This window comes from Camelus bactrianus, chromosome 9 (genome assembly GCF_048773025.1).
Source record: "Camelus bactrianus isolate YW-2024 breed Bactrian camel chromosome 9, ASM4877302v1, whole genome shotgun sequence".
In the NCBI taxonomy this organism is placed as follows: Eukaryota; Metazoa; Chordata; class Mammalia; order Artiodactyla; family Camelidae; genus Camelus; species Camelus bactrianus.
The window spans coordinates 60,357,120-60,383,812 of record NC_133547.1 but is presented as its reverse complement, the minus strand read 5'-3'; the positions used below and the strand labels follow the sequence as shown (position 1 = coordinate 60,383,812).

The window sequence follows — 26,693 nt, the reverse complement described above, 5'->3', positions numbered from 1 at the left end:
TCATGCATAGGAGTGAGGGAGGCATGGAAGAACTGCTTGTTCTGCATAAATCTTGAAAAGAACCTAAATCATCTGGGGCAGAATCAATGCTACCTTATACTGTGACTTGACACCAACAGCTTGACTCAGAAGAGAGTGTGGCTTTCATGGAACAAGGAGCTCATTTTGCCTTCCGAAATCACGGGAGGGTGTTCGCCTAGATCCTGCCTGGAAAACAGCTATTCTTTCTTGCATTTTATCTTAACGTGCCATGGAGGGCTTGAGGCTCTGAATGTTACTATCTGTTACTCCTATGGCCAGAGCTGAGGGACTACTAGTTTTCTTGCCATCCTTTAGTTCAGAATTCAATCTGATGCTAAAGGCCTTGGATGACAAGCAGATGGCCCCAGCAGGCCAAAAGGAAGTTCAAGGTTGGCCATATAGTAAGTGGAGATGAAGAGTGTGGACCTGGGAATCAAGTCCCCACTCAACTCTACATGACCTTGCAAGAATGACTTACCATCTCAGTGAGGAGGAGAGGGTAGTCATCCATATCTCCCCGGGAGGTTAAGGGGCTCAAATAAGAAAGCACATGTGAAGCCCTCATCCAGTGGTGGGTGTTATACCTGGTGAATGATATTTTTGAAGGGGTTGTGAAGGAACCATTAAGGAGGGGAATGGTTCTGAACCAGAAAACAGTCTTATCTCAGGATTACCAATCACAGCCAGGGCCAGTCCCACTGTGGACCCACAGCCCATCCCGGTTATCAATTTGGTGCTGAGGAGACAATGTCCATATGCCCCCAGTCACCGTGGTTTGGCCAGTGGTGGTGATGGTGGGTGGGTGGTTCCTCTGAGCCCTTGTAATTCATAGAGGAAAAGGGAAGGGTGGACTGTCTCTTGCTTGATGTATGACACACTGTATTGCTCTTGAGCCACTTTAGAAAATCCAGTTGTTCAAACAAAAATCCTAAATCTGAAGGTACTTGCGACTTTTACCACATACATTTCGCATCCCTAGCATTTGGCACACTGCCTAACTTAGGGTTCTTAGTAAAGCACGATGAACACATGAAAAGCATTGCACCTAGTTCTTAAAACCTCAGACCTGTAGAGACTTGGGGGTATTGAGGGGCAGCTCTGAAAAGCTTGTTGTGAAGTTTCTGATTTTGTGATAAGATTCATAATGAATTGCTTGTGTGCAACTCCTCCCTACGGAGTTTTTTTTTTTTTCTCCCCTCTCTTGTATGTGGTAAGGATTGCTCGAAAGACCTTTGTTTGGTTTATAATTTCAAATCTGTTTATAATTTGGCGGGGGGAGAGCGGAATCATTTTGGCAGAAAGGGGAGAAAATGGCCGCCTGAGACCCCCGTGAGCTGTTTGTTTTCTTTCCGCTGAGCAAATGCCTGGAGGGCGGGCTTCACTCCTGTGTCAGTCACAGGCAATTAGGGCTAATGGCTCAACGTGTCTTTATGTAGGGCGTGTGTGAGGGTTACTGTTCTCCTGGATTGGGCTCTTCCTGTTTCCAGACAGCTGGAAAACTCCAGGCCCTGAAAACTCTCTTTCTTCTAAGTCTGGCGGTTGGAGTGGCGCAGGGAAGCCGGCTCCCCCCACCCTACAGTCCCCGCCAGAGGCTGAAATGCTTTTCCTAGGTAGAATGTGGGCAGCATCTTCTCTGTGGCCTGTGTAGAATGAGATGAGGCCCTGTGTGCTGGTCTGGGGAGGTCACACCCCACTATAACACATATGACAGGCCCAAGAAGGGTACTGAGACCCAGTTTTACAGCCCAAATGGGCTTCTGGGTGCCCATCCCCAAGACAGTGAGGAGCTCCGCTACTTTGCAGGCTGTCTCAGGGCCTGGGAGTCATCGGCTACCTAGATTGCCACCAGCACTGCTGAGTGCGTGGCAGTGGGGATGGCAGGCTTTCAGGGCACTGCTCTCTGGTGGCTGGCCAGAAAGGGCACACTTGCTACAGCCAGCCTTCCAATTCACAGACCTGCTGTCCCCACCCCAGCTTATTTACAAGTTTAGGAGGTCCAGGCGAGATAGGTTATTCCTCTCTTCCTGGTGTCTTGTCCTTAGGAGTCAGGGACCACTTTTAAATAAAACTCTGAGCATAACATTTCACCACTTAGAATGCTACAGTGGCGTCCTATTGTCTTTAGGGATGAATTCTCAAATTCTTAATAAGACCTAAAAAGCCCTGCAGGATAGGACCTCATCTAGCCCTCAAGCCTTCCGTGGAAGACACTGTTTACTTTGCTCTCTAAGCTCAAGTCATAATAACTTCTTTTAGTTTGACAAGTGTACCACCTTTTCTCTGGACTTGGGGACCCTCTGCCATGCTGGTTACCCTTTCAGAAACCATCCTCACCATTTCGTCGGTTAGTTTCTATCTATCTTCAAGTCTTAGCTTAATCAGCACTTCCTCTGGGAATCCTTCCTCTATCCCCCGTAGACCAGGTCAGACCGCCCTGTGTACTGTAACTCTTCTCACACATATAATTGCTTGTTTTTCGTTTCTGTGCCCTGCTGGGCTTTAAATCCAAGATGGCAAGGAGCCTGGCACAAAGTTGGCCCCCAAGACGTATTTGTAATGAATAAATGAATCAATTTAAATGCCATCTTTTTTTTTTCCTTCCACCTGGATGAATGTTTTTTGCTTCTTTGATGCCTCAAATAAAGAGCAACTATGGCAGGAATATTGCACTTTCTTCCCAAGAGCAAGACCTTAAGAGGTCATTGGCTGGGTTTGTCTGGCTTTGGGTTCAAGTATGAATCTCTTACAGGGTCTGGACGCTCTTCCCTGCTCACTAGGAGTCCGCATGCCCTGCGAGACACTGTGGAGTATGCCTCCCCTTTGCTAAGGCATTTCTGAGCCACACTAGATTGCTTTTTCAAGGCATCCAGCTGACTTTGTCTCTTTCCAACTTTATTTTCTCAACTCATTCAGTCTCTTTTACTGAGTGTTTGGGCGAGGTTCACTTGGAGATCTGAGGGGCTTTTATGTTTGCAGTTGCTGCATTGCCTTTCTGAAACTTGTAGCAGTTGGGACTGGTCATAAAGGTGTCACACGTATCTGTGTTTTAATTGACTGAAGGCTACCGAAAGCTGGGCTGCAGAAGTCCAGATAGAATACCCTTTTTCCCTTTCCTTTCTCCCTGTCTCCAAACCCTTCTGCTTTCTGTACCTTTTAATTTAATTAGCATAAAAGAAGCCAGTTGGAAGGGCCTGGTGTTTTCAACTTGTAAATGTCCGTTAAAGGAGAGGGTGCCAGGAAGGCTCAGGAGACACGGTTAGACAGTGGTCCAGGCAGCGGGCAGTAAGGAAGGAAGCCGCTTTGATCACCTGGCCCTGCATCTGGTTTTTATCAGCACGGAGCCCACTTTGGGGACTGAATGCTCATTAACAGATCGTGTGTACATGGCTTAGATAAACTCCAAGCGCGTCCCAGGCTGTGCAGCTCACCCCATCGCTCGCACACAGAGGCACATTATTTCACCCTGGCAACCTGCTCTGTGCTGTGGTTTCTTACATAAGGGAGGCCGTTGTATTTGACTGCTGACTTACCTCAGCACTGCCATTTCACGCCATCCTTTTTCTCCTGCAGTCATTGGCTGCCCTGTCTGTTTCCTGCCTCAGAGTAGAATTAATTGAGGAGGGTGTTTTCTAGATCTTTTGAATTTGCCATCTCCCCTACCCCCAGGCCCGATTATAGAGATCCAGAGGTCCTTTCTCCAGGTGGTCCTTGAGACACTATCAAGGATGACAACCTGTTAAGAGGTCTTTGATGTTTTCTCTGTTCAGACACTTAAAGAGACGCTGGAATTTGGAGCTTCTCTGCTAAGCTATAAACCAGCCGTTGCCGTTGAATTTCATTCCAAACTCAATTTTGGCGCTAGCCAAAGATCTTTACCCAAGGAGTTTTAAAACAGTGCTTCTCCAACTGTGAAGAACAAACTCCCTTTTTTCTTTTTTGTTTGTTTGTTTTGTTTTAATTGTTTTTCAGTCTATTCCAAATCCTTACTTTTGTCCTCTATTCAGTGACACAAATCTACAGATCCCATAGTTGGATGTTGTGGTAATGCCAAATTGGTACAAAAGTTCTAAATGCTTAGAAATTTCTGTACTTTTCCGGTCTCTAAATGGTAACAGTTTGATCCATGGACCATACTTTGAGTAGCAGTGGATTAAAGGATTATACTGGGAGAATCTGTGCCTTTTTGCTAAGTAGTACGGTTTAGTTCTTGACTCTGCAAGAATTATTAGTTAGGTAATGCCAGATAATCCTTGTTTCTCTGGCTTCCTCCTCCTCATCTCAGAGCAAAAGCCTTATTTCCAAAGAGTCTACTGCTGTCAGGTCTGGCCTGTGAGATGTTCTCACCCTACTGTGTGTATGTATTCCTGTGTAATTATGGATTTTCATTTTTATTACACTCTCTTGAGAGGTCCTCAAGGGCCGAGATTATTGTTTCCATCTTGGTATCCCCAGCACCTGGCATAGTACTTGGCTTATAGGGAGATGGAGTGAGAAGTGTTTGTTGAATGACTGGATAAATGATTTCGTTCTCAGTAGCCCTAAGCCCTAAGTTGTTTTTTTGTTTTTTTTTCTTTTTTAAAGGTTTTTGTTTTGAAAAATGAGGGGGAAAAAACCATAGAAGAAGAAGAAGAGCAGCAAATAAATACCCATCGAGATTTAACCATTGGTGCTTTTCACACACCTTGTGTGAATTAACCATGTGTAAATGTTTCCAGTATCTGGGGAGCACTGTTTCATACGTAGGTTATTTCCTGCAGTCTTCACAATACTCTGTGTAGTTGCTACTTTTACCCTCATTTTGCAAATGAGGAAACGTCAAGCGCTTTACCCAGGATCACATATACAGACATACACACATGAACATACATCTACCAATATTTGATAATCTTAGGGTATATGCTTAAAAAAATTTTTTTGGGGGGGTAATTATGTTTGTTTATTATTATTATATAAAATTATATAATTATATATAAAAATAATGATTTTATTATTAGTATTTTCAGTGGAGGTACTGGAGATTGAACCCAGGACCTTGTGCATGCTTAGCACGCACTCTACCACTGAGCTTATACCATCCCCCAGGGTATGTGCTTTTAAATTTTGTTTTTTTACTCTACAATATTTTAAGCACACAAATAAGAATAGCGGGTAATGTAAGAAATATCTGTGGGCTCACTGCCCAGCTTAATCAAACTTTGTAGCATTATGTTGCATATGCTATAAACTTCTCCCCTTTTTTAACTCCTTGATGAAGAAAAAACATTACTAATAAAGTTGAAAGTCCCTGTGAATGTGTCCCTGATCCCATTCCCTATAGACAGAGATGCATGGAATTTGGTACATTCATTTAAGCTGCTGTGTGGCATTCTGTTGCATGAGTAGATAAAAATTTATTTGTTAGAATCAAAATTTGTTTATATTTAATGTATATACTACATATCATACAAATGTAAGATAACATATTTTATATTTGTATTTATTTATAATCAACTGTTTGCCATTATACACAATGCTACAATGATGTTTTTTTCTTTGCATGCCTTTTTGTGGCATGGACTTTCTTCTTTATAGGGGGATGAGATCTTCAATTTTTTTTTTTTAAGAAGGTCTTCAATTTTAGTAGATACTATCAAATTGGTTTTTGAGTCAGCGCTCTGATTCACACTCGCATGAGCACGCATAAGCATTCCTGCTAAAACTTAGAATTGTCAGATTTTTTTTTTTTTTTCACTTGGCCAATCTGATGGGTGTGAATGGTATCTCTTGATGGTTCTAATTTGAATTTCCTTGATTATCATTGAGATTAAACCTCCTTTTAAATTGTGTGTGTGTGTGTGTGTGTGTGTGTGTGTGTGTGTGTGTGTGTGTTTTAACTTGGTTCTTGAATTTCCTTTCTTGTGAATTATCTATTCATATATTTTTGTCCATTTTTCTTTTTGGCTATTTGTCTTTTTAATCTGCAGGATTTCTTAATATAGGCTGGATACTAATCGCCTCTCAATGGTGTGCATTGCAAATATTTTCTCCCAGTCTGTGGCTTGTCTTTTCCCTTTTTTATTGTTGCCTTTTATTGTACAAGAGTTTGGATTTTTAAATAGCCGAATTTGTTAATCTTTTTCGTGTGCCTTTTGTGTGTTGTCTGACGTACTTTCTTACTCTGATGTTGTAAAAATTTTATGCACATACATGAACTCCCCTCCCCCAGCATGCTTTGTTAATTCTGATATGCATGTTATTTCACATTTAACTTCTTTAAAATCAAGGTTTACAAGCATTGGAGTGTTATAGTTTAATTGGCAGCATTTTTTTCTTTCTTGGTGGTATGTTAAAAATCTTACAATTGGTGGCAATTTAACCTTAATGAAAAATAGTATATTTATATAATTTTTAAACAAAATTTTTATTATCATGTGTATGTTATTTTTTCACTTGCTTTTTCCACCCAACATATTGTAAACATCTGAACAATTCAGTATTATCTACAGTGGTATTTTAAATGACTGAATACCCATAACATAATTTATTTTACTGATCCTCCATTTTGGAGCATCTAGATGGTCTCCAGTTATCTGTAACATGCTGCGACTTACTGTGACAGATGCACTTACAGCTAAATCTTTGACACATAATTATTTCCTTGGGTTGTGTCCTCAAAGCAGAGTTGCTGAGTTATAGGGTTTTCACATAGGAAAGATTTTTGGCCAAGTTGCCCTGTGGATACACCTAAAACATTGTAGATCACCTAGACTGCCATTTAAAAAAAAAAAGTTTGAATAGCCCCACCCAAAAATAATTTGCCCTTTGGAAAGAGTACACCCAGTTTTGCTTCCACCCACTATTTTTTAAGAGTGACTATTTTACTACATTGCCCAAATTACCTGCAAATTTTTTGGTCTGCAAAAATGTTAATTTTTTTTTTTAAATACACACCATCTCCAGGAGTTGTCTTGCTTGTCATTGAAAATCTATCTTTTTATGTTGCCATCTTCCATTGAAGAGCTCTGGGGACTTTTCCAAGGCAAAGAAAATGGGATGGTTGAAAAACAGGAGAAGAAAAAAACAGACCTTAATTCAGAGTCCTACTAGCTACCACTGTGCCACCCTGTGCTTAAAGGGCAAAAAGTGCTGGTTATTGATAGTTTTAAAAAAGAGGGTTAGTGTGCTTAGATTTAAAGGAAAGCTCAGTATTTCAAGAAGGATTCTTGGGGGAAGGTCTGAGTTTAACACATTTCTTACCCAGTCTACAGAGGACCTACTGAAGCAGTGAAAACACAGTAGGAAATGTGTTTCATTGCACACAGATTTCTGACTCATAAAACAGTCTGACAGTGTCTCTAGAGAGGAAATAAATCTTATGGTTTACCCGGGAAGTGGCCAGAGCTTGGGGAATAGGATTTGATTGAGTCAGTTTATTACAGAAGCATAAAATAAGAAAATACAAATTCCATATAATATTTGCATGAGGAGAGTTGAACTTCTACATGGGCAGCTTTAAGAATACCTGAATACTTTCAGTGTAGTTTTCCGAAGTTTAGTTTTTGTCTAAGTAACCATTAAGGCATCTTTTCTTTGGGGGTGCATAAATGTTCTGGCGTGACTTTGTTTTCTGATGGAGAGAGTATATTTTGAATGAGAGTCAGCTTTACTAATACCCAGTGCTTGTCTTAATAAAATGTATTAGCAAATTATAAATAATATAAGTTAATAATGTTCTAAGAATTTTTGAGTAAATGTTAAGTAACTTCCTGCAAGAAAATATGGTTCATATGAACAGACGGTTTCCTTTCAGATAACATAGGAGAGACATGATTGGATGTCATCCTAATAATGGAATTGAGATTTTTCAGCCTTTAGCTTTTTTTTAATGATTATGACAGTGGATGGGGGATTGGGGCATATGCATGGGAGACATACAACTGAATAAAGAGTAGTTAAAATCTATAGAAGCAAAGAGAACTTAGGTTAAAAAAAAGGTACAGAGATTAATTGAAATTGGAGACTGCTTTTTAAGTACTTTCAAATATAAAGACCCTGTGTAGTCCATGGTCCAACTGAATGTTACGCATCGAAGGCCAAGGAGCAATGTGTTGGGAAGGGACCTGAATCAAGCTTGATGCTTTGAACACTGTTTCTGAGAGCATCAAAGAAAGCTATTCAGTGGGAGAGGATATGACCCACGTGACCAGGATACAGTATCGAGACCCATGGGTAGTTTGATTGAAAAGCCTTTTAATCTCAGCGTGAAGAAGATGCTTATGAGGTTCAGAAACCTAACCCCTGCCAGGGATGTGCTGATGAAAGGTCGCTGCCAGTATTGCTTTCTTGGCATGGGGAGACCAAACCAAGACAGTCAGAAGGCTTAATCTATGTGGGTCAGCAGGTACTGAGGAGAAATGAGAATCGGGAGGCTCTTTTGATTGACGATAGAATTGACCAACTCTGCTGTACAAACGGAGGGGAGGGATTTGTATGAATTCTGAGGAGTCGTGCAGGTAGGGAGGAGTTGAGAGTTCTCTAAGAAAAGCAGCTAGGCCAGGTCACGGATCAGGGAGGACCCACATGGACATTTAATCCAAGCAGGAGTCCAATTTTAAAAGGAAAAATGTAGATACCAAAAAAAAAAAAAGGTAATGGAAGAAAGGTCTTATTCCTCTGGTAACTCTTTTTCTAGCTAGGCCAATTGAGAAGGTTCATAGAAGGACACTGAGATTTGCCGGACAATGACAGTCCCCGAAAGAGAGCCTTTCATTTCTAGGATCAGCTGGGATCAAAGATCGGTTACACAGGTCTCGTCTAGGCTTGGGAAGAGCTGCCATAACTTGTGAATATAAGCAAAGGGGACTTCACATTGACTTCCTTTCTGGCAGTGTAGGGATACCACTATGTCCATTAAAGGCATTTCCTTCATGGAATTTTAAGAATTATCCCATCTTCAGATGAAAATATTAGCCAAAGTATAACCAAACCAAAGTTCTCTCCTTGCCTCAAATGAACTATAAAAGAAGTCAAAAGTTGAGACTAATGAGATGAAAGGCATAACAAAACAATTGTTGGAAGAAAGAAAAATGTGTTTTAGGCGCCTTTTCTCTCCAGTTGCAACAACAAATATTTTGTCTTTATTCAAGGGGCAGCCCCACCCACGGATTATGGATGGTTTTCCCAAATAGCGACTGCAAAATGAGCAAACTTGTTTTATTGGTGCTTTTGTGCCATGAAATTGCCAAGGACAGGAAGGATATAGTGAACTTCTTAGGAAATGCTGAGGAATTCTCAGCTACTTAAGTCTTATTAGGAGCAAATGTTATGAAAGAGTGGTTTGCTACCGTTGCCTTGAGGAGCTTCCACATTTCAGTACCTACCCTTAAGCCAAGTATCTTTCTCAAGACTTTTTCTTATTTCCAAATTCAGATGAAGAAAGAGGGTATTGGATTTGCTGCTGGATTAGCCAGCAGACAGGAGGAATTTAGAGAGCTGGTGTGAAGTCACAGTATGTTAGCCAGACTTTTTTTGGCTGAAAAGTCCCCACCAGAGCCCCACAGATGGGATACCAGGCACTGAGCTGGCAATATTTGTTATTGTTTTGTCTTTAATTCAGAATGGTATTAAGAGAGAGATCTTTAACTTTACTCTGTGTGTATTTTCATCTGGTCAGTTTTGCGTGAAGATTCTGCCCTCTTAATAAAAGACTGAATGAAGTGCAAGGATCTTCCTTTTGTATTGTGTGGAACCAGGGCACCTGGGAAAGTCACCAGTATCCACTTCAACCAGAACCTTGAGCGGGAATTCCCGGGAGGAAAGATGTTGTCAAGCACATTTTAATGGTGTTTGTAGCACTTGGATCCTCAACCCAATAGTTGATGCATTTTGAGAAGTGGGGGTGTGGAACTGCCAGACCTCACAGTTCCCAGGGCTAAGCCTCCAAGTGAGGCAAAATATGAACCCTCTTCCCATGGTTGTATCTGAGTAGAGGGTCATGATTAAAACGGAGCCTAGAAATTAACAAGGTGAACTCATGATAATTCCTCCGCAGTCGTCTTGATCCTGCAGGGCCCCCTATCTAGACTCTTTGCTAGGGAAAGCTGTTTACATGGAGGTGGCATTGGAAAGGCACCTCACACCTAGTCCGCTGCACAGTGGTTCCTTATAAGTTCCAGTTGACCTTCCTGTTACTCCTTTCAGCATGACATGGTAAAACTCATGGTCTAGAGAGTCAGAGCTGAGTTGGAATGCCACATAAGTTACATAGCTTCTCTGAGCCTCAGTGCCCTCATGTCCCACCTTAAAGGATGGAGGCAGGGACTGATTTAGGTAAAACATGAGACTGTAGCTCATTGTGGATGCTCAGTGGGCGATGGTTACCTGCTTCTTGTCTTTGCCTTAAAAAACCTCATGTATATCTGTATCTGAATTAGCCTTGGAGGGGCTCACCGGTGCAATCTGCTGATCAGACCTGTGAAGTGGTATTGAATAAAGCTGATGCCTGTCGGAGTAGACACACCAGGCTTGGTAATAGGAGCTAGGACATTTCTTTTGGTATAGCGTTAACTCTGCTGTAACATGTGTGTTCCCAGAAATCACCATGATATCCCAAATTATGCAATAAAAACCACAGGGCTTACTGGAAAAAAATGGGTTGGGGCATAACATTCAAAAATTTGTTAGTGACACACACAAAAATAGGAACCTAACAACAATGGTTGCACAGTTTTACACATGTTAAATAGCTGAGATCATAACACCACAATAAATATTATGTGTTTCCATGAGAAGACCTGAAGTTTGCTTGTCAAGCAGGTGTCAGAAGGGTTGGAGCTTGTGGGTGTTGTCGTGAAGTAGTACAAGGAGGGTTTTCTGGAATCAGACGGGGGTTGTAATACCTGATGTGGATGCATATGGTATATGACACACAGTAAAGTGAGGCAGTTGGTAGACGTGTGTGGTTTTGTGTATTCCTGCATGACTGGGTTCAGCCGGGGGAAGCCTTCTGTGTTCATCTAGTGTTTTGCAAAGGCAAAATCATACATAAACAAACACCCAATTCACACTATGCTCACATTGCTCTCTTATGTATCAATCGCATTGGAATAGATTTATGTTTCTAAACAAGCATTTCAGCAGAACTGATTGTACTAGCTTCCCGGAAAAGGTCACCTTCCTCTAGGCAGTACCCAAAAGTAGAAGTAAATAAACTCAAAGTAAAACATAAAAGGTCACAGAACCATTAACATCCTTTATAAAATGGTGATCATTTTATAAAGTCCATAGGTGAGCTTTAGGCGAGGTCTGTGGATCCCAGAAATTGTGCACACGTTTTTGTTGGTAAATATGTTTTGGAAGGAAAGAACCTTCAGCTCTTATCACATCCCTAAAGGGATCTTTGATCCTGAAATGTCCAAGAAACACTGATTCAGAAAAATCCGCAGAATGTAGATTCACATGGATCGTTTATGGGAATTTACTGCAATCTCTGGGCTGCCTAGTACACTGAGTCCGTAAAGAGGAGCTGTTTTAGTTTTCTGAAGAAGCAGCTGTGGTTGCCACCGTCAGTGACAGTGTGGAGCTGGTCTTCCCTGAGGGTTGGTCGTGCATGTGGTCTTGGACATTTCCTGTCAGATTAGCCACATCACTAGTGAAGGACTCCTTTGAGCAAGGGCGTAGGCCTTTCTATTCTATTGTGTGTCTCACGCTTCCCTTGACTTGATTTTGCAGATGGGAGCAGCGAGAACTCCCCAACGGGCGTGTCTATTATGTGGACCACAATACCAAGACCACCACCTGGGAGCGGCCTCTTCCTCCAGGGTAAGGCTTGGCCCAATGAGACCTGAGGCTCTAAAACTGACACCAGGAGCCCCCCATCGGCTTCTCTGCCACTGGCTGCCATGGCCATCTCTCTATTTTCCCCCCACTCTCTTCCTTTCTCTCTCCCTCCTCCCACAGTCATCCCCTTCTACATCTTTCCCCTCTTTTTCTACTTTCCCTTCTCCCCACATGCACTGTATTGGCCATGGGCTTTATTAAGTGGTATTCACAGCCTGCATGGCTGTTGGGTTCTGGAGGAGGAGGGCTGGGGAGGCCTCCTGGGTCACTGGTGTCTCAGTGGCCTCAGTCATTTCACCTACAGAGATCTCCTGTAGGGCCTGGTTTTCAGTCTCTTTCTGCAGAGGTAGCAAAGGACATTTCTCCTGGGTCACTTAATTGCTTTTCCTACTCACTTACCTTAGTTCTGCTCTCATTTCTTATGACATGCTAGGATGTTTAGAGCATCTCTATGGAGAAACAGAGCATGAGGAAGCCAAGATAGAAAGGGTGTTGATGCATTTCAAAGCGCCTGGTGTCCAACCAGCCCCTGAAGATAGCATACTCCTCGTTCAGCTGGGCTTTGTGAGAGTGCAACTAAGTTCTCCAAAACCAGAGGATGAGTAAGGCTTCCAAGTGAGGGAAGACTGTCCAAGTTCAAGGAGAAGGGGTTTGGTTCCCTGTCTGCCAGGGACAGAAAGTTCTTTCCACATGTGTCTCCCAGTCCTGAGAGCTTTCAAAAGGGAATGTATTCAGCTCTCAGGAAAGAATCACCCACCTCCCACGTAAAGCAGCCATGAAGGCTCCTGCAGAAAATAGGAACACTTACTTCCCCGTCCTGAGCCCGTGGTGGGAGAGGATGTTGGAGGTGGGGCGTCGCGGGAGAACTCCTGTGCTCTGTGTGTTCACCGTCAGACATGTGCCAGGCAAATACCACCTCACCTTCCGATCCTACCAGTTTCCATGGACGGGCTGCTTTTAGTTTCAGTTTTCCAGCTGAATACTTGTGTTTTCCTTTCCTTCCCTTACCGTTCTGGAACTCAGACTCATAATCCGTCGTCATGAGCTCTCACTCTGTTTTCTCCTTTGACTTTAAGTCCAGAGAACTTAACAGAGTTAAACATTGACTCCTTAGAAAAAAAATTAAACATTTTTTAATATATGGAAATTATAGAAGTTTTCATATTGCCATTTTCAAATATGTGCAAAGTAGAGAGACTGCTCCCACACTCAACGCTTAGCTTCAATAATTACCAACTCATGGCCACTCTTGTGTCATGTGTACCAGGAGTTGGCAAACTGTGGGCCTCTGGACAAAATCCAGCCCTCCACCTGCTTTTGTAAATAAAGTTTTATTGGAACACAGCCACTCTTATTTGTTTACTTGTTGTCCGTAGCCGCTGGTGTGCTCACTGACAGAGCTGAGTAATTGTGACAGCGACTATAGCCTGCAAAGCCTAAAATATTTACCTTGTGGCCCTTTGTAGAAGAAGTTTGCCAACTCCTGCTCTGTAATCCTCGCTCACCCCTCCCCGACCCCATCCCAGATTATTTTGAAACAAAAAACCCAGACATCGTATCATTTTATCCATATTTCAGTATATTTCTAAAAAGTGTTCTCTTATTAAAAGTACACCTACTATATTTGTTAACAGTATTTACCTACCACCATCAAATACCCAGTCAGTAGTCAGATTTCTCCAGCTGCCTCACAAAATTAATCACTGACTTTTAACTGGATGTGTTGCAAACTTGTACTTTGTGTATTTACAGCACATGTATTTAAAAGCAGTGATAACTCTGTTAAGCTTGCTGGTTTCTTGCCTCTTAACCTCTCTGGTCTATAAGTTATGTAGGCCTTGACCTGTTGAACATTTGGATGGAATCTAATTGAAGATATGTAATGGTGTCTTCTAGGATAGGCTGAGGATTTACTCTTCTTCAAGTATTGAGGTGGGATATGATCCAGTTTCCTTATTTCCAGGCTAGTTTTAATGTTGTATTGGGAGGTGGCTCAGTGCTATTAGTTCTTTCTGAGTTTCAAGCCCAGACCCTTGAGCCTCTGGCTCTTAGTTCTGCTGTGTAGTAGGGAACCCAGAGAGAACAGAGTGATCAAGCTTGCATCATCCTAACTAATGAGAGAAGTTCCGCCCCAGGGAAGTATTTCCATGGGGAGAGCAATCTTGAAACTACAGATGGAGCCATTGTCTCAGCAGACCTAGTCATCCCAGAGCAAGGCTGAGTCAGAGGATTTACTTGGTCATGGCCACATGCTTCTGTCCCACCCATGGGACACTTGGATGAAGACCAGTCATTTCATCCAGGAGCAAGAAGCATTGGACCTGGTAGTTAAGGATGAATGTGGTCATTTGCTGTGTAGTCACTCTTAGGTGGTTCTCAGACCAGGGGTGAGCAGGGACAGTGATCACCGTAGAGCATGGTATTGAGGAAGCCTCACAGAGGGATCAGACTTGGTCTTTGGGAAAGGGTGGAGGTGGACTTCAGTAAGAAGGGGAAGGGGGTCCAGGTCAGAAGGACAGTGTGAATGTAAAAGATGTGCTTAGGGAATGATGCATGGAGCGGTTTTGCTGGAGTAGAAGGTTTGTGTGAAACAGAGATGCTCAGGGTGTGTACAGCAAGGCCCTTGGTGCAGAAGCCCAGAGCATGAAAGGGCCGACTGGGCCTCCACTGCTCTTTTTATGGATTGTGATTTTGCATAATATTTCACCTGAAGTCAAGGGTGTGATGCTGCTGCTTAGAGGTTTGAAATTCACCAGTGCAGAGGACTTCTAGTTAGACATAGGGATTGAACGTGTGTTTATTTCCATTCTTTCCTGAAAAGCCACTAAAATGGCAATAAAGATTATAAAAAAGTAAAATGATGAAGGAATGGAAGAGGAGGAAAAGCATATGGGAGATTGCAATCAAAATTTAGTTGCTGACAGATAAATGGCAGAGCTGAGAAAGCTGAAACCCAAACTTACAGTGTGGGGTTTCTACCAGGAAGGCAGCCAGTTTGCACCATGGAGCCCTGGAAAGCCTCAGTGATCAGAGACATATGGGATACGTGTGCACGCGCCCACGTAATGAGATTAAAAACCTGAAGTTAAGTTTAAAATTTGTGCAGGGAGCAGTTAGATTCCTAGGCTGCTAACCATCACTCCCAACCCTCTGCCACACACATGCATGTACACACACATGTGGCCATGTGACTCCTGCTAGTGTGAGAAGTTACTGGGAGAGCAGAACCAGCTTGGAGAACACAGCCAGAGCTGAAGGCAGGCATGGACTTAGAGAAAAGGGATTAAGTGAGGTTGCTGTCCCTAGGATAAAGATTGGAAAGTTTGTTTGTTTGTTTGTTTGTTTTGTTTTCACTGGGGAAAGTGACCAGTCTAGGAGAAGAAAATTACAGATTGAGATATTGGGGGATCTTCTTGTGAAACAGCTGAGTGAAGCTGCGAGTCAGCCTGCCCCCTCCTGCGTACCTGGAGCCTCCAGTCAGTGTTTTACTGACTCACTTTCAAATGTCAGTGAACAGCCAAGGCCCAGCAGACAGAGAGAAAGGGGACTTGGTGAGAATGTGGGGAACTGAAGAAACTTCAAAAAGTAAAGCCAAAATTATAATTCCTATCCTCAAAGATTTGGGAGAAAATATGGCATCTTGGCAAGAAGAACAGGAAACTATGAAAGGAACCATGCAGAAAAGAAGAAGAGCTTTTAGAAATTAATATATATGACAGCAGAAATAAAAGGATGAAATGGAAAGATTAAAAGATAAAGTTGGAGGTAAGAAAATTGGAGGTTGAATCCGGGGAGATCCCACATCTAAAGAGTAGTTCTGGCAAGAAAGAAGAAAGAAATAGAGGATAAGAAAGAAAGAATTAAAGAAAGAATTAAAAAATTGCCAGAACTGAAGGATAAAATATCCAAATTCAAAGGGACTACCAAATTCCCAACCCAGGGAATGAAAAAAGACCCATCCCAAGGCACATCCCTAATGGAATTTTGGAACACCGAGAGAACACTTCAGAAGCTTCCAGAGGGGAAAATGGGGTCAGGAATTGAGAACGCCATCCTTCTTCTCAATAGCAGCTATGGAGCAGTACCCTCAAAATTCTGATGGAAAATTATTTCCCATCCAAAAATCAACTTTTACTCCTTTTATTTTTTAAATTTTTATTTATTTGTTTGTTTATTTTTTAATGGAAGACCTGGGGATTGAACCCAGGACCTTGTGCATGCTAAGCATGCACCGAACTCTACCACTGAGCTATACCCTCCCCCCAACTGTTACTAATTCAGTTGAACCTCAAGTCCATGAAGGTTGAAGTAAAGGCATCTTCAGACATGCAGGGTTTCAAAAAATTACCTTTGATGCATTCTTTCTCAGAAACTATTAGATGATTTATTCCACCAGACAAGAGGAAATCAAGAAAGAAGTCCTGAGATGTAGGACACAGGGGACTCAATTCAGGGGCCAAAGATGTTCCCAAGAGGAAGGTGAGGGAAGATGATTCAGGACTATAAGGTTGAGCAGGCCTAGAGGACAGCTGTCTAAGCTGGACAGAGGGTGCCTAGAGAGATGTGGCTAAGAGTTAAGGGACACTGAGGGGCCATCTGTCCTGTCAGGATCTGGGGGTGAATTAGTGACAGAGCCTTGAAAACCAAGCAGAATAAAACATGCAGTTCTTAACTCTAGAAAGTCATATTTGTTAGAGAGTGAAAGTTCTCTAGACTCGAAGTTCTCAAAGTCCTTACCTCTACAAAGTCATAATCCAAATTCTGAATATTGATTTAATGACAACTTTCTAAATTGGGAGGATGGAGGGGAGGGGGCACTGTGTGTTTTAGGGGTTGGAGTACAATGACTAAATTCTCAGCTTTGATAGTGGAAAGTCTGTAAATAATATCTAATATGGCAGAAGTCAAGAAAGTGTGGAATGAGCGTTTATTTAGAAGCATGGCTGTCGATAGAAGAAGTAGTCGAGAGTTGAAAGTAGTCGCTTCCCCTGAGGAGCAGGAGTCAGCAGTGGGGAAAGGTTGGGTAAGAGACACTGGTTTTCCTTGTTTCCCCTGTGGTACTATTTGTGTTTCAAACTACAGATACATGATTCCTTTGCTAACCGATGAAAATAAATAAAAATCTCTAGTTGAGAGAATTTATGAGAAAGGTGGGAAGGTTCCAGATTATTGTGCACCTTGAACATTGATTCAGGGTTTTGATGTGAGGGCAGTGGGGAGTGAATTGAAGTTTTTGAGCAGGAGCATGCCATCAGGGTTCAGTCTGCTAGGGTTACCCTGATGGTAGTTTATCAGCAGGATTGGATAGGGAGATTAGTTTAGGGATAGTTGGACATAGAAATGGAAAGTCAAGGGCAAGGAGACAAAACAAAAACAAGCCCTTGGGCTGAATGGCTTACTGACATCTTGAATGATGGTGTGGTTTTGTCCCTGCAAAAGGAACCGATGGGAGGAAGACTGGGAAAGTCTCAGGTTTGGGGCGAGAGTGGTGGCATTTAGTTGAACCCCAAGTGATAGCAGGTCACGAAGGCTGGACAGTCAGTTCAGCAGGCGGAATCCAGACACAACCTGGGAACTGGCCATGGGGCTGGTAGCCACTTGAGGAGAAGCCATTTTTAGGAGACTGTCAGTTTGAAAGAATCTTTGAAGAGATAGCCAGAAAAGTCAGCTAGGAGGCTAACCCTGAAAATTGAGGAAACTATCAGACCAAAGCATGATAGTCACAGGAATAAGATCGGAATTCAGAGAAGATATGAGAAGGGAGTTAAGGAACAAGTGCTCCAGCACTTTGGAGTCATACAGTGTAATCCATATTGGGTTCCCTTTGCATTGGGTTAATCCTGTTTTCTTCAGTGGTATCTCTTGTCTTTTTTACACTCCTTTTATCCCCATCCCCATTTCAAGCTTACAATGGAAAATTCAGGCCTATACCAAATTTGAGACAATGCTACAGTGAATCCTTTGTAACCATTGCCTAGTACTAACAGTTAATAACATTTTGTTTCATCTGACCCCACACTTTTCAGGGGAGGGGATGATGAATTTTAAAGCAAACCTTAGTCATCATACCCTTTGATCCATAAATACATCACATACATCTCTAACAGGTGAGTTTTTTTTTTTTAAATAACCAAAATACCATCATCCAACTCAACACAATTAACAGTATTTCTTTTTACTTCATGTCATAGACAGTCTGTGTTCCATTTTCCCCAATTGTCTTAAAAACCGTTTCCACACTTGATATTTTTTGAATCAGATCCAAACTCAAGATCAACACATAGCTTTTGGCTGGTATATCTCATAAATCTCTGTCTCTTATAATCTGTAAGTTCCCCCACCCTTTCTTGTTTATTTTCTGGCTATTTGTTGAAGATCCTGGGCATCTGTCTTACAGAATTTCTCATATTCTGAATGTGACTGATTGTGACTCGTGTTGTATGCATGCTCCTTTATTTCTTATCTTTCATGGTAAACTGGTCATTAGATATGGAGGCTTAATTAGATTTAAATTCACTTGTAAAAACTGAAATGTAATTTACATACAGTGAGATAGATCTCAGGTGTACAGTTCACTGAGTTTTGACAAATGCATACACTCATGTAACCCACACTCCATCAAAATGTGAAACATTTCCGTCACCCCGCATAGTTCCCTTTCTTGCTTTCTTTTCATCACTTCTTCCCCGTGTGTTTGGAAATCAAGTTACACCTTGTACCAAGCACAGCTGAGAATTTTCGCTCTCTGTTTTAGCCCTGCCTTGCCCGTGGATATTTTAGGACCAACTTTGGAGAGACTGCTTCCTCACTAAAGATAATGTGGAGAGTCCTGCTGTTGTTTGCACTGAGTCTTCTCATCATGACCGTGCAGTGTATTTTCACTGGCACCTTATATCAGGACAATTTCAGTTGCAAGTAACAAAAACTGGGATCCAAATTGGCCTGAATAATGAAGAGAATTCATTGGCCTCATGTAACTGAAAATTCTACGTGTGGATCCTAGTTTCATGATCTAGTGGCTCAACAGCATCACCAAAGGGACTGGCTTTTCCCCCATTTTTCTGCTCTGCCATCTCTTGGGTCAACTTCATCTTGTGTTTGGGTCCAAGATGGCAGCCCATGGCTCACAGAACTGTATGCTTTCTTAGTCATACCCGGCAAGGAAGAGATATTTTCTCTAGAATTCCTAGCAAAATTTATGAGAGTCACCCTGATTGGCTCAGCATAGGTCACATGCCCACTCCTGGTCCAGTCAACAGTTCCTCTCCAGTGTTGGAAGTAGAGTCAGCTTCCCTAGAACCACTTGGATCTCTGAAATGGAAATCAGGAGCTGCTGGTAGCAAGGGATTGGTTGCTGCGAGGGCAACCACAGATGTCTGCTATAATCATCCAAGCCCCAGAAGCCTCTGTGACTGGGGCCTGCCTGGCTGTGCCTCCCTGGAGCAGCCAAGCGCCTGTGCCAGAAGCCACACCAAACCCTTCTTCGAGGTCCTCCTTGCCAGCCATTCTGAGATTTCTCTAGAATTTGAGGGTACGGGTGAGATGGGCACAGTGTTCATTCTGAACTTAATGTTTTCAGCTGGGAGAAACGCACAGACCCCCGAGGCAGGTTCTACTATGTGGATCACAACACCCGGACCACCACCTGGCAGCGCCCCACTGCCGAGTACGTGCGGAACTATGAGCAGTGGCAGTCGCAGCGGAACCAGCTCCAGGGCGCCATGCAGCACTTCAGCCAAAGATTCCTCTACCAGGTGAGAGGCCAGGGGCTTGCCACGAGGGCAGGGAGCCTCTGGGCATGGCAGAATGTGCAGCCTCACACATTCTCCATCGACCTGTTTGGTGAGAAGGGAAAACAGCTGGACACGTCGGTGCTCTGACCCTAGAGATTTTACTCATCACGGTGAAATTCCTCAGATTCCAGTGTTTCTGACTTTGGATGTCCAGCTTCTGTGTTTATGGACTCAGTATGTATGGACTGTATAGACTCAGTCTGAAACTGAATTCCCCATCTTTCTTCCAGGTCTGGATTTCTCATCTGGTCCCCCCATCCAAGTCCATTTACCCCGACTTGAGACCTGAAGGTCGCTGTGACCTCTCCCATACCTTGCCTTTTCAAATCAAAGCAGTCACCCAAATCCTTCTTTCCATTGCTACTGCTGTTTTTCTTCAGATCTTTATTATCTGACAAATTCTCAAGGATGGAGGGACCTTTAAATTTCATCTGGTTCTGAAGTGGGCAGTCTGTGGCCTTTGGGTCAAATCGGTCCCCATCTGGTTTTGTAAATAAAGTTTTATTGGCACCCAGCACACCCAGTCGTGTTGATGTTGACTGTGGCCGTTTTCATGCTACAGAGTTGAGCAGTCACAGCAGAGACTGGGTAGCCCACAGAGCCTAAAATATTTCATGTGGCTCTTTACAGAAAAAGTTTATTGACCCCTTGGCCTAAATCAACCTCCTTCTATCTGATTACTGATTTTCTTTCTCCCTCCCAAGTGAACGGTCAGGCCAGCCTCGAAATTGTTCTCTCTGGTGGCGTTCTCTCTCCTCCAGCCTGTCCTGCCTGGTCTTAGCAGAGCAATCTTCAAATCTTACAGTCATTTTGTCATTAAAAAAAAAAATCACTGTCGAGGGGTTAAGGAAGTGGGGGGAGGGCTTTAGTCTACATTGATCACCGGCTCAAAACCTTCTGTGGCCATTACCTACAGAATAACATTTAAACTTTCTAGTCCAGGATTCAGAGTGCTGTGGTCCCAGATTAACCGTCTAATGGTCTCCCATTCTGTATCCCTTTAGGAACCGTCCTTCCTGGGTCTCCATTTCACTAGAGCCTCTACTAGCGACCTGGTGCTTGGTAGGGAGCCCAGCCACACAACCTCTTTGGCAAAGAGAGTTGGGGTTCCCAGATTTGGTTGCATTTTCTTACAGCCCCTTGAACATGAAGCTTAGGATCTGCAGTAGAATCTGCACAGGATGTGGTGCATTAGAGGCTGGGAACTTTTTGAGCCGGTCCACGACATTACCACGTTTAACCCACATTGTTTCTACTTGAAGTGGACCTTAACCCCACGACCCATTTCTAAATGCTCAGAAAACCTGTAATTCCATTTAATTAAGTAGCCTTCATCATCAGCTTTGCCATTATTTCCAGCTCTTACCCTGCGCACCCAAAGCAGCAACTACCCCTCAAACGCAAGACATGGTAGCATTGCCCTGGCTGGCTTGTTTCTTCCTCTGTCTGTGGGGGCTGACTGCCCATGATATAGTGAGGAAACTGATGAGGACCCCGGTTTCCTTAGTGTAGATGAGCAGAAAGCCCGGTGTTTGTCATGTTAAGTTGCCTCCAGGGTCAACGATGATGCCTGTTTACAACCCGTGCCCAGGGGTCCACCTGGTGCAACACTGCAGAGTTCTTGTGCCAGGCCTCCCACTCCACAGCCCCTATCACACATGCCGGCCATCTGGTCTGGCATGTTTCAAAAAGGGATGGGGGCTGGTCATTCTCTGCATTTCAGAAATTGTTCCCCTTAAGCTGGGCTCCAAAGACTTTCCCTGCCATTTTCTTGGGTGGCCATGGCTACAAAACTGGCAAGGTCTGGGCATCTTTGTCCTTCAACCTAGAGACAGGGGTGTACTTTAGAAGTCTCACATGGTTTTGTCTCCCTGCTTACCCAGCTTCTCAAATCAAAAAAGAAAAATCCATTGAAGGACTCTTTTTCTTACCCTACCATACACCGTGTGGGTCCTGTCGGTTGACTGAGATGTTTGGTGTGTGAAAGGGAAGATTCTGGAGCGCATATCTGCTCAATCTTTTGGAGCTTCATTCCTCTCGCCTGCCTCTGTCATTTTAGCAACTTTATTCCAGGCCTGCAGAGGTGGAGCTTTGACTTGAAGTGTCCCCAAAAAGTAAAAATTCTGTGCTTAAAAAAAAAAAGCATTCTGAGTCCTCTCACATGGTTTTCTCAGCGTAGCTGGGGATGCAGGAGGGCTCTGGATGGAGGTGATGGTTCCCTTCCTTTCCTCCGTGAAACAAAACTCATATTGAAAAACCTAGTAGGAATCTTTTTTGGGTCAGCTTTCAATGTCTCTGTGCTGATTTCCCTCCCCTCTGGATTTGGTTTGCCCCTCTTGTTTGCTGTGGTGCCATGTCCTGGTTACAAGTAAGAAGAGTCGCTTTCATAGAGTTATTTTGGGGTTTGGCCTTGGCCCAGGATTTGACTCAGAAGACTTGAGAGCTGATACTATACCAGTGGCTTCCCCTCCTCCTCCTCCTCCTGCTGCTGCTGCTGCTGCTGCTGGGCTGAAACCGGACCTTGTTCTTCTTTGCTGCCCTGCAGAGAGCACGAAATACAGTGCAACACGGGAAATTACGGGAATCCCAGATGGCAGTCTCCTGTAGTTCCTTCCTGCCGTCTGCCTCAACGCACACCTTTTTCGGTCTCTCTGTTATTGTCCCCTTATTTCTGACACACTTCCCTCCCCTGATGCCCCAGCGTGCCTTTGTTACTTGTGATCATCATACACATACTTGTGTTTCATCCTTGTGGTTCTGCTTTGCCCTCTGTTTCTGGGTCCTCCTGCGGTCCACTGACCATGCACGGCCCGGTCCTGCACATCTTATATTTAGATGGGACCCTGGACATAGCCTTCTACTGTTTCTGTGGCACCTCGTCCTCCACTCCTGCCTTGGTCCTCCCCCAATATCTAAAGGAATAGCCGGTGTTGGCGGGACAGAAGCAGATCATTCACTGGCTCCTAACGTGCAAATGCCAAAGTGCTTTATCCAGCAACAGACAAGGTGTTTCTTACTCTGCAGAGAGCCCCTTGGATCACATTCTGAAGCACCTGGGTTTTGTTCTGCACCCACTGGGTGCACCCTTAAAAAAAAAAAAAAAAGGAGCCTGCCTTCTACACTGTAACCTCTATGCCCTTCCCAGAGTGTTTTCTTGTCCTCAGCTGTGTTTGCTAGACATTCTTTATTTGTGAGTTTGTACCTTAAAATATTACAGGACTTAATGCTTTGTCCCTAAGGGACTTGAACTCAACGTGAGCCCTCTGGCTGGTGGCCTGCGCCCCAGTTCTCCCAAACCAGGGATGGTTACCAGGAAAATTATTCAACAGCGTTCCTTTCTCTTCCTGGTAATAAAGAAAACTGTCTTGTCCCTGAGACTCACTTGCACATCCCAGGATCTCTCTTCTAACCACAGTCTCCACCCCCACCCTTGCCCCTTTCTCTGTGCTTTTCCAGCCGTGCTCTTGGTGACACTGAGGATCTTGCATCTCAGGGGAAGATGTGCTGGGAGAGGAGGGATAGTTGGCTCATTGGAGATGGGGGGTTTGGGGGTTTTGGTTTTTCTGGCCATGATGCATAACTGTAATTTTTTGTATCTCCTTGGCTTCTGTTTGCTTCTTTAAAAAATTTTTCAAGTTGGACTATATACATTGGGGAAGAAGTATCCAAAATAATCAAGTGTTTTGCTTTAACTGTAAGAGGGAAAATTGTGATGAGCGTCAGCTTCTGCTGACTCCATTTCATGTGTTGTTTGAGTTTATCCATTTCTGGTCTTTCTCCCATTCTCTCTGCCTCCTCTTCTCTCCCCCTCTTACAGGTTTGGGGAGGAGGTGATTGGATAGGATGAGAAAGAGAGGAGACCAACGAAATTGTTTTTAAAAAAACCACCTTAACGAAAGAGAGCCGACATTGTGTGAACTTTCTGACATTAAAAAAAGGCAAGGGTTCAGAAAGGAGCTGAGAAACATTTTTTTATTTCTAGTTCAGTGCAGGTCACGGAGGCGGTCAGGAAAGACTTTTTTGGTGTGTTGATTTGTAGAGTTAAGCAGGAGATGGCTTAAACCCACTGAAGCCCAGTTGGTACCAGTTGGGAGCTAATTTCCTATCCTAGTTCCTGAATGCTTTGCAGATTACCCACTTACTCTGGGAAAAAAAAAAAAAGACCCAAATCAGCAAACAATTTTATACCAAATGCTGTTTCTTTTGATTTCTTAAAATGACCTTTTCTGTAGTCCCTCCCTTTTGCAAGGACATTGCTCCAGCTCAGCACTTCCCCGCTGCCTTCTCCTCTTTGGCCTCCTTATCTGAAGCGCTTGCGCATTTCACAAGGTAGTTCTTTTCCTTCTGTTGCCGAACGCTTTTATCCCTACTGTTTTTGTGTATTAACTACAAAACAAAGTTGCAGGAGCTTGGATTTTATGAGATACTGACCCCCCTGCCCCCTCCACAGACACCAAAATAACCTCTGTAAATTTGGGAGATTTTTTTCAGTAACCAGCAGACAAATCTGAATTGTGGTGGAGGTTGTAAGCCCACCCTTGAGGTTGAGGGCAACGTGCCCTAAGTCTAGGACAGCCCAGCTTGCCGCACATTCGAGCAGTTGCATTCTGCCTGGCTGGGAGGCCCTTTGCTGAAAGGGGGCTCCATCCCATCAAGGAACCTATGGTTTCAAGACTTAAACGTCTTTGTTGGAACTTGCTTTGGAAGAGTTGCTTGTGCTGCCACCTTGGAAAGAAAGTTTCTCTGTCCTTTCAGCCAGGGGTGGAGGGAGGGCCGTGGAAGGGGGTTTGTTGGCAGTTAAGTTCTACCAATGTTTTCTCAAGCCGAGACTGAGCTCCATTCATCCTCCTGCCCGTGTGTGGCTCCCTCGCCCCCAGACGGGGCCAGCTAGGCAGCCCGAAGTCTGCACTGAGAACTTGATCCCCCTAATGTAACGATTAAATTTTAGTAAGGGAAATAAAAATGCTTCAGCCAGGAAAAAAAGAGAAAAAGGAGGGAGAGAGAGAGAGAGAGAGAGAGAGGGAGAGAGAGAGCAAGCACAGAACAATACTTGTTTTATTTAACTATGAAGAGTCTTTTGACAGCACCCCCTCCCCGCAGGATATGAGAACTCTCAGGCAACTGCAGCCCTGCCCCAGGGACCTCGAAGCAGAGTCAGGCAGGGAGTGGGGGGTTCTAATGTAAACAGTGACCCTGGAGGCCTGGAGTCGGCTCCCCCTTCTTTCTCCTGTCTCCCCATCTCTCTCGCCACCTCGCCCCCAGCCCCACCCCTGCAAACAGGCACACACAGAACACTGAACAACTTCAGGTTCAGGCCGGAGGAGAAGAAAGGTGCTTTGTGAAGGGAAGCAAAACATTCCTAGGGGAGGCGAGGGGCCTGGGGCCTGAATGTGCCCTCAGTCTGGGCCGCGGCGGCCCACCGCCGCTGCCCCCTCTCCCCTGCACCCACGAGGGAGGTGGAGGAGGAGGGCCAGCCCCTAGCCAGGAAGCTCTGGGCGTGGGCAGGGCTTGTGGGAATGATTTCATTGGAAAGGCCTGCGATATTTTTTCCCCTCCCGTGTGTGGTTCTTGGAGAAAGTTGGAGGTGGTGGTGATTTCAGTCGCCTTGGCCGAGCAGGAGCCGAGCAGAGGCACCCGGCTGAGCTTGCCGGCAGCCCCGCTCCGGCCCTCTCGCCACGCCTGGGGCCTCCTGGCTGCCCTGGCCCACCTTCCCCCCCGCACACCTCTCCCTCCCCCTCGCTCCACCCTCTCCAAAACTTAACTGGGCCCTCAGCGTGCAGGGTTCTTTTTTGGTTTTTCTTTTTCGAAGAAGACTCCCGAGAGGAGCAGATGCCACCTAAGGCTCACTGTGTGCCTTGCAAAGAGCTAAAATGTGGAAATGAGTCCTTGGCGTTTTTATCTTTATCAGTTGATTTATTTTTAACCAGCGGCTTTTTTTAACCTTTGTGTTCTGCTGTGTTTCTTGTGTTTAGTCTTCGAGTGCTTTCTCTGACCATGACCCATTGGGCCCTCTCCCTTCTGGCTGGGGTAAGTACTGAGTTCTTCTGTGCCCTCAGCCGCCTCAGCTGATGGTCTACCTTGCTCCATCCTCTTTTCCTGGCTCCTCTTCCTCACTCTCATGCCTCAGTTTCCCATTTTGGCTCCCTCCAGCACACCCTCTGGGGAGGCCCAGCTGGAGCATTTGCAGGTGATGGGGAAAGTAACCGGGTTCCCCTGCACCCCTGTAGCACTCACCTGCTGTAGCTGCAGGAGGGTGACCCTACAAAAGAAATCCCTGAGCAGCCATAGGACTGTTGGGTTTTGGTGCTGACTTGCAAGATGACTCCTCAAGAATCCATCCTATTATTGACTAAGGCACTTTGACACTGGCTGATTCCCAGGTGCATTTGTTTCAGGTCTGTGGCTGTCTGCTTGGAAGGAGCCACCTTACCAAATGTTTCTATGCAGCTGAGATGTTGGAGGACTTCAGCCTAATTTTGACTGATGGAAGCCACCTTCTACTTTTCTATACGGCTGTGAAAGAGGCCAGAGGGAAGCAGATAAGAGAGTTGAGCGTGGGCTGGCGACGTTATGAAAGTGCATCTTTGCTAGTTTATAATGCCATGCTGGATTCTCCTTGTCATCGGAGAATTCCAAGTCCTTGGTGTGATTTGCCAATAATGAGTTAGAGGAATGGACGTGCAAGACTTAGGAGAGATGGAGGCTTTATGGCTTTTCTGGGAAGGAGTGGGCCTGCGCAAAGGGGTCATGAGAGATGGTGGCCCTCAGTGCATCCTGCAGCCCTGAGCTGGATCAGGGTTTTGTTCAGTGTGCAAGAGTCCCCGGGAGCGGAAGAGGGCAGTTTTTGCAGGAATCGGTGTGTATCGGGTTGAATTTATTTGTTAGCAGAAGACAGTGACTGCTGGTTTGGTGGTGTTCTCAGATGGTATTAAATTGGAGGGGGGTGCTCCCCAACAAAGATGAAGAAGCTGACAATGATGGGATGAGCATCACCTGGAAAACTGCAGCTTTTGAGCTGGATCCTCTCTCTGCAGATACAGCTCCTCCCTGGTAGTAATTTGC

The 26,693-nt window shown here is 44.3% G+C and overlaps 1 protein-coding gene across 3 annotated transcripts in view; it reads left to right on the top strand.

Moving 5' to 3' along the window:
• WWP2 (WW domain containing E3 ubiquitin protein ligase 2) overlaps positions 1-26,693 on the top strand; it is a 118,239-nt gene that overhangs the window by 78,722 nt on the left and 12,824 nt on the right. For 2 of the 3 annotated variants that reach the window (XM_074370507.1, XM_010960587.3), the window contains exons 9-11: positions 11,731-11,820; positions 19,418-19,592; positions 25,604-25,658. In XM_074370507.1, coding sequence (XP_074226608.1) covers positions 11,731-11,820; positions 19,418-19,592; positions 25,604-25,658 — 320 coding nt within the window. Of the gene's footprint in view, positions 1-11,730; positions 11,821-19,417; positions 19,593-25,603; positions 25,659-26,693 lie in introns of those variants that run through there. The other variant, XM_045521089.2, reaches the window with a different exon arrangement.